Below are 16,114 nucleotides of genomic sequence, written 5' to 3' on the forward strand. Positions count from 1 at the left end.
ACAGTGCAACTTTGGGCAGGCCAGGTAGAGAATGGACAATTGCAGAGCCTTTGAGGGTCTAGGACGTCAGGGAACAGATAGTTCTACCACCGCCTCAATGTGCACCTACATTACCAGGAGGGAGTGAGGGAAAGAAGGAGAACATTTTTGGGTTTGTGTGTGGTGGCAGTGGCCGTATAACTTGAAATGACTAAACTAATTTGACAGTGGAATTTGAACATGTTCTTCGCTTGCATAGAGAGTGGGGGTACTGAAAGCCTCACCATTCCCCCCCCCCCACAATGTTCTTCTTTCTGGTAAAGCCCATTTTCTGAAGTGAAGATGAGTGCAATGAGTTTTGTGTTGAAAAGATGGCTGCTTGGCAATTACGACCCCTCCCTGACCTCCGCTGGGTGAGGGAAGTGAAGCCAGCTACTTTAATGGCACAGCTCTGCCTGTTTGTAACACACACACACACACACACACACACACACACACACACACACACACACACACACACACACACACACACACATCCCTGTCTGTAGCAGAGGTTGAAGAGGCCATGATGGGATCATAATGATGATGATACTCCGGGTCCATTAAACAGGCTGGAGATGTGGTGTAGACCAGACTTTGTGTGTGTGTGTGTGTGTGTTTCCTGTACTGTGTGTGTGGATGGGGGGGTGTGGGTGTTTGGGGGGTGTTGGTTGGGTGGGTGTGGGTTGGTTGGGTGGGTGTGGGTTGGTAGGTGGGTGGGCACGTGCAAGCAAAGTGACTTTGAAGCTTAGCTCGATCTTTTTTCTTTTCTTTTTTACTTTTTTTTTATGCATGTATTAGGAAACTACTTAAAAACTAAGCAGCTTATGTTTTTTTTTGTCATGGAGGCTCTAATCATGGTAATTTGAGGCACATGTTATAAAGCAGCATTTAGTGTCAAACAGGACCGGGTCTCCAACTGGGAGTTCATAGGCACGTCCTCTCCTCCCAGACTCACTCACCTGTACTACACTTCAATGCGATGAATACTGTCTGGAGAACTGCACTGTCGGTGAATGCCTGAAGCAAGTAGAAGAGGAACAGTTTATTCAGTGGCAATATATGGCCCTTAACACACACACACACACACACACACACACACACACACACACACACACACACACACACAGGCCGCAGCTGTAGCAGAGTTTAGAGTGGTGAAGAGAGTTTTCTGATTGGTTGAGGCTGGTTTGTTAGTATTCTAGAACTCTGGGTGCCGCAGGCTTTCAGACAGGAGATTCAAGTGGCCCACATCTGCAGGCAGAATAACATAGAATGAGTAACCAGTACACACACACACACACACTCACTCGGGTGCAAATATATCTTCAAGCAGACTAATCGACAGTTATGCTGTATGTATGCAACCAGTCTCTTCTTTCTCTCGCTAAAGCAACAGACATCTACAAATGTAGAACAGACAGATGAACCAGCAACTATATGCAGCCTGTCTGTCTGTGCTCTCTGAAGTGTCACAAATACACTGATACACATACACACAGAGTTATACAGAGAACCTGGCCTGTATTGCTGATATAGACACACACACACACAGTGATAGAAAATGCCTTGCATATATTCCTCTTGTGTTTGGTTTCCCTGCATCTCTTTTGTTTTAGAATTGACTTGTTTCTCTTTTGTGCGTGTGCGTGTGTGTGTGTGTGTGTTTGTGTTTGTATTTGTGTCTCAGTGTCTGCGGAGAACCTGGAGAAGAACCTGAAGCAGATGGAGAGGCAGCTGGTGCAGCTGGAGAGAGACCTGGAGACCTTCTCATCCCCTGACGACGCCAGCGACATGTTCGTCACCAAGATGGCCATATCCTTCCTGACAGGCCACACACACACACACACACACACACACACACACACACCAAGTTTGTCATATCCCACCAGACAGGACTGAGACAGGCCACTGGCACGACACACACACACACACACACACACACTCCCTTTCTCAGCTCCAAACAAACAAACCCCATTCCCTTGAGCAGCATTAACAATTCTAAACCATCCCTCACTTCCACACACACACACACACACACTCACTCTCTCGCTGTGACGGCTGTCACAGTGCTTTCTCTCATCAAGCTTGACAGCTGTGTTAATTATGAAGTCGTCTCCTCCATGTCCGGTGTTCCTCAGGTTGACATGCGGGACCCAGGGCAGCTGTGTGTTTAGCCTCTGTTCACATCCTTATATGGCCATTCTAAGGTGGAGACCCAAATGAAAGGCCTAATGTGATTGGCTCTACCTCGAACAAGAGAGACAACATTCTATTGAGCCAGAGTTGCTCACGGAAGCTCGCTAGCTAGTTAGTTAGAAGTTACCGATGGAGATGTCCAGCAGTCTAATAACAAAACAAAAAAAAGTTTGTTTTGAAGTTTTACATGTAAAAACGGGTGTGCTCACTTGTGATATCTGATTGGTGCAACAACCTGTCAGTAATTTTTAAATAATTGTCAATCATTTTGAACACCAACATATCCCACCCACTTCTGCCTGCTCAGTAGTCTTGAATAAGCGATGTTTGACAGACTCGACAGTGTGGAGCGCGTGGGGAGTCTGTCGTCGAGGAAACGACTGTGTGTTCAATACATTCGACACCCTGGACACTCATGTAGTATTGATCAGTAGCCTGGGGGGTCTCTGGTCAGGTCGTCAGCCCAGCCCCAGGCCCAGTGGGAGCCCCAGAATGGTGCACTCTAACTGGGCTCGACCCACCTGTCTCTGTCCCTTACCTCTACTTCCAGCACCAGGTGAAGTCGTGTGTGTGTGTGTGTGTGTGTGTGTGTGTGTGTATGTATGTATGTATGTGCGCATCAGGTGGTGTTCACCCACGTTTCACCTGAGAGAATCACAAAGCGAGCACTCATCTCCTCTGCCTGTTAATGGGCACCTGGATTCACCTCTCACTTCCACACACACACACACACAAGGTTGTGACTTCAGAGAGAGAGAAAAAGGGCCAACTACAGCACCAATGTAATGTAACTACACACATGCTGTAGATAACACATGTCGAAGTGTTGGAGCATATTGTAAAGACAACTGCAGCCAGTATCACTCTGTCTGACTGCCCTCAGTCACACACACACACACACACCCACACACACACACACACACACACCAGATATGAGCGAGAAGAGATGTTTAGCGTCAGCTACCCTCTCTTCTCTAATTAAAGTCAGAAGGAGGAGATGAGGCTGGGGCCTAATTGCTTTCACTCAGAGAGAGAGAGAGGGGGGGTAAAGAAGAAGTGGAAGCGGAGGAGAGGGATGTAATTACCCAGGGTTGTGTCAGGGCCCTGAAAGGGAGGCGACTGGCCTATGGATTAGCACAGACATTGTTTGGCTCTATCTAGAGAGTTCCTATAGACAGCTACTGTAGGGGAATAAAGAGTGGAAATAAGTGGCCTTGTTACTAAAACTGGACGTGTGTGTGTGTGTGTGTGCGCGCGCCCACACGTGCGGGGGCCGGGTGTGTGTTCGATCATTCCTATCTTTATTTAGCCGTAACATCTGTCAGTAACGGTGCTGTGACAGCATGTGTCATCATGTCACACTGTGAGATCCATCAGTTACCTTGATTTGATTAGTCAGTCATCTGAGCTGCTCAGGCTTTAATCAGTTCACTGGAACAACAGGCACAACGGTGAGGAGGAGGAGGAAACAGGCATACTGTAGACAAGCATTCAAAGAACAGAGGACGAGTGAAGACAGCAGAGGGCAGCAGGCGAGAAAGAGGAGAGTAAGGAGAGGGCAGGAGAGAGAGAAGGAGAAAGAGGAGAATAAGGAGAGGGCAGGAGAGAGAAAGAGGAGAATAAGGAGAGGGCAGGAGAGAGAGAAGGAGAAAGAGGAGAATAAGGAGAGGGCAGGAGAGAGAAAGAGGAGAATAAGGAGAGTAAGGAGAGGGCAGGAGAGAGAGAAGGAGAAAGAGAGGGGCGGGCAGACATACTCCTCTCTGGTGGCAATCAGCTGGAGCTCTTGACTGTGGCTGGTATCCAGTGTCTGTGTCCCGTCCCCCCCGCCTCCCTCCCTCAGGCCAGGACTCAGCCACTGAGAAGTCAATCTGAGAGCAGCACCTATTGAGTAGCATTTACCCAGCAGCAGCAGCCAGCCTCAGACAGGGCCAGCCAGCAAATAGGTCCATCAATTGAGCTGTAATGTAGGAGCACAGGGGCAAGAGAGAGCTGCCCACACACCTGCTCCTCCACATACACACTCACACGCACACGCGCACACACAAACACACACACATTCCCCTTTATTTACCAACTCATTCAATCTATCTCCTTTGCACTCTCACTTATGAAGATAACTCATTCTCACTTTTAAACTCACTTTCGTATGGGCACGCACTCTTATATAAACACACACACACACACACACACTTTTCATCTCTCCTCAGATGTGATTGTCAGTATGCAATGAGAGTGTAGGGCCAACCAGTCATTAACAGGATTACTGATTAAGTCTACATCAAAGCAGAGGGATGTTAGCTATCATATTCTGGAGCTCTAATACATTAGAACATCTTTATGAACTTGGATTTGACCTCCCAGCTAGGATTAGAGAACTTTTCTTCTTCTTCTTTTATTTTTGCCTTGCTCCCCTTATGATGTTTTTCTTGTTTTTAATGTCTCTGGCTTTTAGTTTATGCATAATTTTTTATTTTTTTCCACCACAGACATTTGGTGGTAAAACCTGTTGTGATGTTGGAGTCAATGTCCTGGATAACTCTGATCTATAACTCCAGAGAGAGAGAGAAGGTTCTGGAACCATCTGTTGGAGTGTTTAGTTCCAGATTAGAGACCCCCTCCAGGGGAATCGTGATGTCAGGAGTGTGCAGCTGAGTAGAGCTCCTGTCAACATGGCTGGTGTTGATAAAGCTTTGGTGCTGTTGAACCAGCCGAGTTAGAATGGTGTTGTTGGACGGTGAACGGTGATCAAAGTAGGACTTTAGCTTCTAGAATGTTCTCAGGTTAGGATGGTGATTGGTCATGAGGTTGTCAGTATAGGGTGGTGATTGGTCATGAGGTTGTCAGTATAGGGTGGAGATTGGTCAGGAGGTTGTCAGTATAGGGTGAAGATTGGTCAGGAGGTTGTCAGTATAGGGTGGTGATTGGTCAGGAGGTTGTCAGCATACGGTGGTGATTGGTCAGGAGGTTGTCAGTATAGGGTGGTGATTGGTCAGGAGGTTGTCAGTATAGGGTGGAGATTGGTCAGGAGGTTGTCAGTATACGGTGGTGATTGGTCAGGAGGTTGTCAGTATACGGTGGTGATTGGTCAGGAGGTTGTCAGTATACGGTGGTGATTGGTCAGGAGGTTGTCAGTAAACAGTGTGGTGGTGGTCAGGAGGTTGTCAGTAAACAGTGTGGTGGTGGTCAGGGAGGAGATCCTGTGTGGAAGTGTGTAAATGTTTCAGTAGGAAGTGGTGTCTGACAGCTGAGCCGTGCTCCACAACACTACTCACGTCTCCTCTGGACAAGGCTTCTCTCTGTAGCTACATGTCACTGTCTTGTGATTTGACTCAATGCTGTTTTCGTGTGTGTGTGTGTGTGTGTGTGTGTGTGTGTGCATGCTTGACTGGCTCCAGGTGGTTGGATGTGCTCCAGTGCTCTCCCCTTCTCAACTCTGTGTTTGACATCTCTTCAGGAGGCTGTCTGTCTGTTGACATAACCTCTGTCTATCTGCAGATACAACGCACACACAGACACACACGCACACACCTTCACTTCTCTCCTATTCTATTTGTTGTATCAGTTAGAGTGGTAGCTGTTCCGTAACACAATCTCTTGTTTGAGCTTCAGTTCTCCTTCTAGTTTCCATAGCTGTAGCTTCTGTATAAAGCCTCTACAGCTTTATTTCATCATGGTTGATTTGTGACTATTTTAGCAGCAGTGCTACAGCTCAGCTTTTCAAACTCACAATATTGAAACTGAAATGCAGTATATTTTTTTTGATATATATATATAGTTTTGAGTCTATTGGCTGATCCCTTTGAGTTTGTCCAAACCTTCTCTCTTCTCTCTTTCTTCCTCACTGTCCATTAATTCTCTCCTCCTTTACCGTGCTGGCTAGACTTTCATCTGCTTCAAAGGTTATCTCACCGTTGTGTGTCTGTGTGTCTGTGTGTGTGTGTGTGTGTGAGTGAGTGAGAGAGAGAGGTACACAGAGTGCACAAGAGTGTGGTGTGCGCACGCGTATGCGTGTGTGCGTGCACACACCCACCACATGCTAGGTCCCGAGTGTTCCGGTGTTTAGGCCTTGACCCCTGACCCCCACAGCTTTGCCATGTCGGCAAGGGAGCAGTACCAGAAGCTTGTGATCATGCATGGCAACATGGGGACGCTCTACCAGAACATGGTGGAGTACTTCTCCATAGACCCCAAGAAGACCTCCGTAGAAGAGCTCTTCACTGACCTCAGCAACTTCAGATCCATGTTTATGGTGAGTACCTCTGTGTGTGTGTGTGTGTGTGTGTGTGTGTGTGTGTGTATATATCTATATCTATATATATATATATCCATCGATGTGTATTATGATCTACCTCTATGTATTTGTAATTGTTGTGTTCTGTGTTCAGTCAGCTCTCATCTCTGCCATGTCTTCATTAGTCCAGCCTGTCTCCATCGCTCTCCCTGTTACTGTGTCCTGTAGACATGTCCCTTGTCTCAAAGGCTGAGGTCTCCTTCTGTTCCCAGTTAGCTCATCAGATCTTTCATAATCACTCATTAGGGGAACACTGGCCCTCATTACAAACCAGCAGGGGTGTGTGTGTGTGTGTGGGAAGGGGGGGATATGGTACAATAGTCTGGAGATGGCCCATCATGGAGAGCTCCATCAGAGCGGGCCCTGCCTGTGTCGAGCTGATCTAATTGGTTGAAAACCTGTGCCCTCCATGATGTCATTGTTCAGGCTGCATTAGGGTGATTAGCCACACACACACACACACGCATGCCTCCCTGTCGGGAATGACTTATGTGTTCCATCAGTGGCCACCAAGTAAAGAGGGGGGTCTTTACTTGGGTCTACAATTCAATTACATGGACTACCGGGTCCTTGTACTTGGACTGCAGATTCCTTGTTCTATAGGATACTGATGCACTCAGAAGCACACAGGAGCTAACCAGTAATTGAACCAAATAGCTGAGACACTTAAGGTACAGTAGCTGGCATAACTTACAGCAGTGGTCTCAGAGTTAGGCCTGCATGTTCTTATTTCACTATGTACGAGCCCTGCCGTATCCAGCTCATTTGGAGGCCTGTACTCAAGCTGTGTAGATGGGCTGTTTAATCACCAGGATTAGTGGCATGCTGGACCGGGGGTGAAAGATAATAGCAAGTAATTAGCGAGCAAGAATCACATTCTGGCTGTTGAGTGACAGCCCGACACGCCAAGTCACCAAAATGGATTTCACGCTCCTCTGCCTTTTTGTCTGTCTTTCTCTCTACTCCACTTCAGCTCCTACAGACTGAAGATTGTGAGTGCGTGTGTGAGTGCGTGCGTGCGTGCGTGTGTGCATGCGCGTGCGTCTGTGTCTGTTTGTGCGTTGTGTGTGTGTGTGTGTGTGTGTGTGTCTGTGTGCGTGCGTACATGCTTGTACTGTGTGTGTGTGTGTGTGTGTGTGTGTGTGTGTGCGCCTCTCTCTCTCTCTTCGTGTTCACTACAGTATGTGTGTGTATTTCCCCCCTCATTCATATTCTAAATGTTGGCCTAGCAGTAATCTGACAGAAGAGAGGCAGGCTGTCTGTCTTTTTTATGAAACACCATTTGAAATGCAAAGTAATGTTCCACTTGACTGCAACGATGATGAGACGAATCTCATTGCTTTATATTATTTTAAATGATTTCATGATGGAAATGTTGAAATTTGGGAAATGAACCTGCGTGGGAGACGGCTGTGGGGGGGTGCATGCCAGTGTTCTACCCTGGCGCCTTCTCTAGACCTCGCCGTCCGCAATCCCGTCAGCCGCTGTGGTGTGGCTTTTTGCCCTCTGTGTCTCGCGCCTACCCTCAGTGCCCTCTGGGTGGAGCGCGGCCCATCAGGTCACAGAGACTGGTGCAGTCGCACCCAGACATTTCACCGAAGTTGTGGTGAAATCACATACATACACTCAACCAAAGGGTTCCACATGGAGGCTTGCCAAGAATAAATGCTTTTAGAAATCAGCTGGAAGTAGTCCTCACTTCTGACATGCTGTTAAATGTTGCTTTGATGTTTTGGACTTTGAGGTTTTGCGACAGCAGCCTTGATGGTCTAGCTCTAAGTATGCCTGCCTGTCAGCACAGCCAAGATAGGCAGCAAAGCAATGGTCAGTGCTGTGTTTGATAGACCTTAAAGATCACCAAAGAATGGAACAGAGAAATGGTGATGTCAATCAATGTCCCTGTGAGATTGACGATAGCTATTACTGCGGACAGGCCTCGGTAAAAACCATCATATACTACAGGATGATATTATTAGGAGATGATGACAGTAGAAAGTCACCTTGCCCTTTAACTGTATGTGGTCTGGTTTATACGCTTGATCAGAGAGAGACTGGAGAGTTTCAACAATGGTGTGTGTGTGTGTGTGTGTGTGTGTGTGTGTGTGTGTGTACGCACGCAAGTGTTTGTGCTCCCCTGCGAGAACTGGAGGCCTTGCCTCCTTTTACAAACTTCTCTCCAATCGATGATCAGGGCATCAGCAGCCAACAGTAGGAGGGCTGAGGCTTCTGCTGCACACACACACACACACACATACAGACATATACACACACACACACACACAGGCACCTTCTCTCTTTGTTCTATCATGTGTACCTCTCCTCTCTGTCTGTGTGTGTCTCTCTCTCTGTCTCTCTCTCTCTGTCTCTCTGTCTGTGTGTGTCTCTCTCTCTGTCTCTCTCTCTCTGTCTCTCTGTCTGTGTGTGTCTCTCTCTCTGTCTCTCTCTCTCTGTCTCTCTGTCTGTGTGTGTCTCTCTCTCTGTCTCTCTGTCTGTGTGTGTGTCTCTCTCTGTCTCTCTGTCTGTGTGTGTCTCTCTCTCTGTCTCTCTGTCTGTGTGTGTCTCTCTCTCTGTCTCTCTGTCCGTGTGTGTCTCTCTCTCTCTGTCTGTCTCTCTGTTCCCTGAGCGTGGGCTGCCCGCCTGCCTGTTCTGTCTCTGTGTGACATTGACTGTGGTTGAATAGAGACAGTCTGGAAGGGGAATGTGTTTTGGCCACGGCTGCCCCACTTCCCAGAAGCACCTCCCTCCCCCCGCCCCCCACCCCCTCCTGTCATCACTCTCAGAGAGAGAGAGAGAGAGAGAGAATGAGAGTGAGCGTGAAAGACAGACAATGACAGAGAGAGGAAGATGAACTCTACCACCTCCCACCACCCCCTCTCACTGTCCTCACCCTCCGAGAGAGAGAGAGAGGAAGATGGAGGAGTGTACTAAAAAGCCCTACTTCACCTTGCCTCATACAATTAGAAGGGCTCCAGAAATAGAGCACGTAGCGGAAAGGTGTCGGTGGGGTCTGGCCCCTCCCCTTCCTGCCGGCTGGCCGGCCTGTGGGAGCGTACGGTTGGGTTAGAGAGAGCCGAGGCTCAAGCTCTGATTCCTCTCATTCTAACCTCCTGGTCATCAGGGCAGGTGGGCGGTGGGCGGTGGGCGGGGGACTGGGGTTAGAGAGCACTTGATATAGGCTCAGCTCAGGGCTTCACAAGTGTGGCTGTCCTTGAGAAAAGCTAGAACTGGCGTGTGAAGGTAACCCCCCCCCCCTGTACACCATTGAGGACCTGGAATAAAGAGACCAAAGCTGACTTATTTGACGTTTCTGCCCGTGTGCTTTGTTTCCAAAATTGTGGGCTTGACTCTTACCTCTGACCACCAAGCTGTGCGAGTTCCTGCCTTCCCACAGCTAGGCTTTTGCTAGGCCCGGAGGGAGGGAGGGAGGGAGACATATTGAATATGTCTTGGCTCTAGCTAGGGATTTGTGAGAAGGACAAATGTTCCGACAAGGTTTTTGTAATGGTAGGAGAGTGAAATTCTGTAAATTAAACAGGACTTTAGGGGAGCCGTGGTAATGATGTGCTTTCACACTTTGGCTGGCCGACTCTGGGAGGCCCCTCTCACACGGTCAGAGTGTTATTTCACTGGTTAGAACAGAAATGATGGTTCTAGTCTGGTGGGTAAAGATCAATCTATACACTGGTTGAATATCCTTTCTTCTTTCTTCTTTGACAGAGTGCAATAACAGATACTATTTGACTATTCTTTCTGTCATTGCTGGGCTCCTTTTGTAGTGGAACTGCTTTGATGTGAAGGAGGCCTGTGTGTCTGTCCTGTACAACTCTGTCTACCTGAGGCTCGACCCCCAGTTCACCATCCAGGCCTGGCCAGTCGAGCCATGATGGTTCTCACCACTCGTTTAGCTGTGTTTGATTTAGCTCGCCTGGCACACCGTGGATGGGTGCGGTTTGGACTTGCACATCAATGGAATCTAGGTCAAGCTATCAAGCTAAATGGATAGCGCTGAATGGTGAAAAGCTTCGTGTTGAGAAGCTACGGTATGGGTCTCTAGTGCCTAAAGTCATACTCTTACAATAGGAAACGCCTAGTCGTGACTACGGCTGATACAGCTGTGGCTAGCGCCTTGACACTCTCTCAAACCTATGTACTTTATGGCCAAGGCCCCCCCCACAAAAGACCCCTCTGAGTAGCTTAGGCCAGTATTGCTAACACTAGCATTCTGTGATCAGCACTAACCCAGCTAGCTGTTTATTCTGTTTGACAGGTCAAGGCAAGGGCAGGTAAAACACACACACACACACACTCACACTCCCTCTCAACCTTCCTCCCATGTCTCAGAGAAAGGCCAAGGCTAGGCTTGTTAATGCTCACTTAAATCTGTGCAGCTGAACCTAACAGTCCAATCTGTGTCAGCGTTTACCCCGCCACGGCGCACCACGCAGCCCCATGCTTACGCCATGCTTTCTCTCCCTCTCTCCCCCATACCGCCTGCAGTGAGGTGAGCCTTGAACTCTGTGTGTGTGTGTGTGCCGTAGTGTGTCATGTCACTGCACCAGCAACCTTTCCAGAGAGTGTAGGTTGGAGAGTGTGTGTGTGTGTGTGTGCGCACGCCTGCTCACTCACCCGTAGGAGGGAGACCTATGGCGAGGCCTGAGATCTGACAGAAATCCATTTGAGCATGTCTAATGGTGGACATCCAGGGGAGGCAGGAGGAAATGAGGGGGGAAAAGGAGACGGAGCCTGCAGCAATGGAGGGGGGGGGGGGCACTACAGCTTCCTGGGAATCCCCCCCCTTGCGCTCTATCGGCTTGTTACAATCAAGATCACACGGTGAACATTGTGCAGTAACAGAAGGCTTCATAAGATGACCTTTTACCCTCTCTTTGTCACCGAACAACTGTCACATTAGGGTTTTTCTCTCTCTCTCTCTCTCTCTCTCTCTCTCTCTCTCTCTCTCCCTCCCTCCTGTTTCTGTTTGTGGTGGGTTTGTTAGGTGTCATTAAATGTTTGTTTTGCTCCAGATCCTATTATATGTCATCATAACACAGTGGTTGATTTTACCTCACATCCTTGGGGGGGATATAGTGCCTCCTTTTCCCAACTTCTCCCTCTGTGTGTGTGTGTGTGTGTGTGTGTGTGTGTGTACCCATCTGAGTGTATGACTGCTCTCTACTATAACACTCCGTTTGTTTTATTGAGCCTTATTGACGTTCCATTGTTTTCACTGGTCTGGACACAGAGAGCTCAAGGGGACTTCCCAACCACATCAGACCAGCACCTTATTTCAACATGCCACAGTAAAAGCACATAGATTTGTGTCTCGACAATATTGACAACATTTGTCACGCTTTTTAGTGGTAATGCCAGTTATTTCCCACCTGACACAAAGCAGACCAAAACAAAAGTGAGTGTGTGTGCGTCTGCGTGCCTGCGTCTGCGTGCGTCAGGTGACTGCATTGTAAGTGCTAGAGCAGTTGTTGTGTTGCCTGTATAGATATAGACGATAAAGGACCAGGTTGATATTGTTCTGGAATATTCCCATAGGAGTGTGTTTGGCACACAGAAGAAAATAGCCAAACACCCATCCCCACAGCTGATACATACATACAATAATACCCACTCAGAGACATAATCAATTAGTCAACCACTTCTCATTAACCCCATTGATGTCGGCACTAACTAGACTGGCTGTCTGTGAGGGCCCTGCCATGATAAAAGTGAAGGGAATGGGATTGAGATTTGCACGTTGTTAAGGTAATCAGGTTCAACATGTCGGTTGGCACATCGACGTCGTCTAATTTAACATGAAGCATCCATCATGTCTCCCTCGCTCTCACCTCAAATCGTTTACCTCCTTAATTGAAAAAAAGTACGAGTGAGTATTTTCTCTTCTCGTGTTTCTCTCTCTCTCTCTCTCTCTCTCTCTCTCTCTCTCTCTCTCTCTCTCTCTCTCTCTCTCTCCCTCCCTCTCTTTCTGTCTCTAATTCACCAGAGTGGGTTGCCATTAGGAACACGGTAATTTGCAATTCAGAAGTCGCGGCGAGAAGCGTCGCGCAGTCGCCGAATCACATTAGCCGTGATGCGGTGTGGAGTTAGCGGCGACGTGCGGCCGCACGTGATTGATGTGAGGAAGCGTCTTCTGAGGAGTGTGTGTCTCCGCTGCGGGTTTGATGAGGATCAATCACCGGGTCTTGTGTTGTCGGGCTGGCTCCGCCGCTGCAGCGTTTCCTTCCCAGACGAGGCCGCGTTAGAGCAGGGACGCTCACAGGAACTTTTGACAGATCCGTGGGTTTTTTTTTTTTGGTTTGGTTTTTTTCTTCTTTTCTTTCTCGTCTTCTTTCCTTCCTCCATCCTCCTCCTCCTCCTCCACCTCCTCTCTAGGAGATGGATTGTTATTCAATCCTATTTCACACCTTCAGCCTCTTTTAGCTGTGTGTGTGTGTGTGTTTGTCTGTGTGTGTGCGTTCATGTTTGTGTGTGTGTGTGCAGGATTCCCTCACTGACACTTTCCATGGGGGTCATCAATCGTTTCCCTTCTCCGTCTGCATCTTTTCTCCCTCCGTTCTCCCCAAAACTGCTGACCAGTCCTCTGCCGTGTCAATGGCCACAGAAGCTGTTTAGACGTGAGTGAGTTTAGCTGAATGTGGCTCACAGACACAGCTTCACTTAGCAACCCGCAGACATCAATATTCCACTCACGCCAAGCACAGCTCTCCTCTCTCCATTAAGAACACACCTGCGTCGGAGGCCTTCGTTGCCCCTCCCCCTGGCTGACTGACACGACCCTACTTCACTAACCACCAATAGGAGGTCAGGAGCTCCATACTAACTGCTGCCGTAACTGCGAGTGAGATGAGTGGAGAGGAGATGGGAGATGAGAGGAGATCACAGGAGAGGGTGATTAGCCTAGCTTGGTAATGACCGGGAGTTTAGCAGTGCGAGTGTGTTAATAAGCAGGGGTCAAACGAACAGGCATCGGCAGTGATGAGGAGACATCACACAGGGGAGGACTGTGATCCCATGACCACCCCCCCCCCCCCACCCTCCTGTTGACTCCCATTATCGTCTGATTGGAGCGCGCCACTTGAGATCTCGACTGGTAGCTCTCTGATTGGGTAACCAACAAGCTCAGGCCCTGTAGCTGATGATGTGTCAGTGGATGGTTTCACAGGCACAGTGGGCTTGGTCACCTCAGTGCTGTCATAAAGCCACCCTAGACCCTTCAGCATATCCACCAGCATAGCGGCCTTTCCCCCCCCCCCCCCGCCCTGTGGATTCTGACTTAATTACACTTTGTCAGCCAGCCAGGCAGATAAGTGACTGTGTGGTACTTAATCTCAAGTGTGTGTTTCTTCATATCCTGAGCTCTTATTGATGTTTCCCTCCCCTCCATCTCCCAGTGTGTGTGTGTGTGTGTGTGTGTGGGTGTGGGTGTGTGTGGGGGGGCGCTGGAGCTCTGTACCCATTGACCGACCTGTCAGTGTGTCAGCCATGTGTCAGCCGTGTGCTGTTCCCTGGGAGGAGGAGAGGGAACGAGGGAGAGAGAGAGGGATGATAGGAGCCATATCTCTGAGTGCCTGTGCATTGATTAGTATGACAATCATACTAGCTCTCTATTAAATCATACGAGGCCCCTCTTCAGGCGCTCTGTTATGGAGTCATCAACACCATTACCCTGAGCTCAATGAAACAACGGCATAGGATGGGATGTGTGTGTGTGTGTGTGTGTGTGTGTGTGTGCGTGCACGTGTTTGTTGTTTGTGCACGTGTGTGCGAGCCAGTGATCCACAGCATGGATTAACTGTACACGGTTAATGGAAATTACCATTTCCGCGGAGGATTTATAGAATCGGCTCCATCTGGGGGGGGGGGGGGTACACAAGCTCTTACCGCACCAACACCTGCACCTGCACCTAAGGGTGGTTCTCTTCTCTCTCTTGGGTCTCTCACTGCCTGAGTAGCTGGCTGCAGGGCGGACGGACAGACAGACAGACAGACAGACAGACAAGACTGACTGACTCACTGACTGGCTTAGTACTGACTACAGTTCAGACTCAGAGCAGCCAGCAGGTGATGCTGAAGGTCTCTCACTCTGCCTCACTCAAACACACACATATACACACACACACGCACACACACACACGCCACACATACACAGAAACGCTTGTGTACTCTCTCTCTCTCACACACACACACACACACACACACACACACACACACTCTACTTCCCTTCAGATCACACACTTATATGCTCACAGAAAACAGTGGTATAGTACAGTGGTACAGTATGTTAATTAGTAGAAGAATTACAATTGTTTGTCTTTTAGTTTTTTGTACAATTGTTGTTTGCCATGTCTACAATATCTGAGAAAGGGGGAGAGAGAGAGAGAGAGCAAGGGAGAGAGAGGGAAAGAGGCATGAAGGCAGTCGCTGTGACTGTGCTCAGGAGATGGTTTTCAAGTTTGCGGATTCTCTGATTGCCCGAGTGTTCTCACACCCACAAAACTACCCCTCATCACAGAAAATAGGATTATAGATTTCTAACAAGGCCCACAGCTGCTAATGGCCCTAGAGGAGATGGAGAAAGAAAGAGAGAGGGAAAAACGCACTCTTCTCTCACCTCGCGGCTTCGCATTTTCTAGAAACTACTTAAGTGGCCGTAACACTCTGACAGCAGAACAGAGGAGACATCTTCGCTAATGAGAGTTCATTCTACCTCTCTCTTCGCACCATGTCCTCTCTCTCTCTCTCTCTTTATCTCTGGCCTTTTTCTGTGTGTCCTCTCTCTCTCTCTCTCTCTCTCTCTCTCTCTCTCTAATAATGATGTATGTCTGTCTGACTGTATCTATCTTGCTGTGACTCTGAAACCTGTCCCCGTGCCCCACACACACACACACACGACTGCAATTTACTTCATCCTAGCAACCCGCCTCTCTCACACTCCAGCTCGCTCTCTCTCTCCACACACACACACACACACACTCATTATTTCTTTCTCTCTCTCCCTCCCTCCCCTCCACAGCAAGCTCAGAAGGAGAACGTGAGGAGGAGGGAGGCGGAGGAGAAGCAGAGGAGAGCGCGGGTGGCCAAGGAGAAGGCGGAGCGCGAGAAGCAGGAGAGACAGCAGCAGAAGAAGAAGAGGCTGCTGGAGGTCAACGCAGGAGGTAAGCATGAACCAGTCCCCTCAGCGACACTGTCAACGAGCTCCACAACACAGTCAACTCAGTCTCATATAGGCCAGACATGTCTGAACCCCTCAAAAACAAGGTCCCTATCCATCGTAAGGTATGGAGGAAGTCTCTTACCTCCCAGCCTGTTCCCACTGCCCAACCCCTCTCCCTTTACCCCCCGCAGCACGGCCCCAGGCACGCCCTCTCTGTCTGCAGCACAGGGAACAATCCTTTACTGGTGCCCACACTCCTGTCCTGCCAGGGTACGCTGGGCAGTGCCAGCTTTGCTCCTGCACAAACACAACCTCGCTGTGCCAAGCACACTGCCGCGCTGTGCCAAGCTTGTTGCCAAGCGTGTAAACCCGAGTGGACCAACGCAGAGCCACCCTGCGCCACCCAGGCCAGAGCAGCACCCTGCTCTCCCTCTGATACC

The 16,114-nt window shown here is 49.0% G+C and overlaps 1 protein-coding gene across 1 annotated transcript in view; it reads left to right on the plus strand.

Annotated features, from left to right (window-relative positions):
• Nucleotides 1–16,114, plus strand: part of LOC310819586 (protein diaphanous homolog 3-like) — a gene marked incomplete at its 5' end in the record, with an annotated part of 212,911 nt that overhangs the window by 146,087 nt on the left and 50,710 nt on the right. The window contains 3 exons of the mRNA XM_083690891.1: nucleotides 1,709–1,835; nucleotides 6,304–6,466; nucleotides 15,534–15,675. Coding sequence (XP_083547017.1) covers nucleotides 1,709–1,835; nucleotides 6,304–6,466; nucleotides 15,534–15,675 — 432 coding nt within the window. The remainder of the gene's footprint in view (nucleotides 1–1,708; nucleotides 1,836–6,303; nucleotides 6,467–15,533; nucleotides 15,676–16,114) is intronic.

The sequence above is a fragment of the Argentina silus genome, assembly GCF_951799395.1.
Source record: "Argentina silus genome assembly, chromosome: 19".
Taxonomy (NCBI): domain Eukaryota; kingdom Metazoa; phylum Chordata; class Actinopteri; order Argentiniformes; family Argentinidae; genus Argentina; species Argentina silus.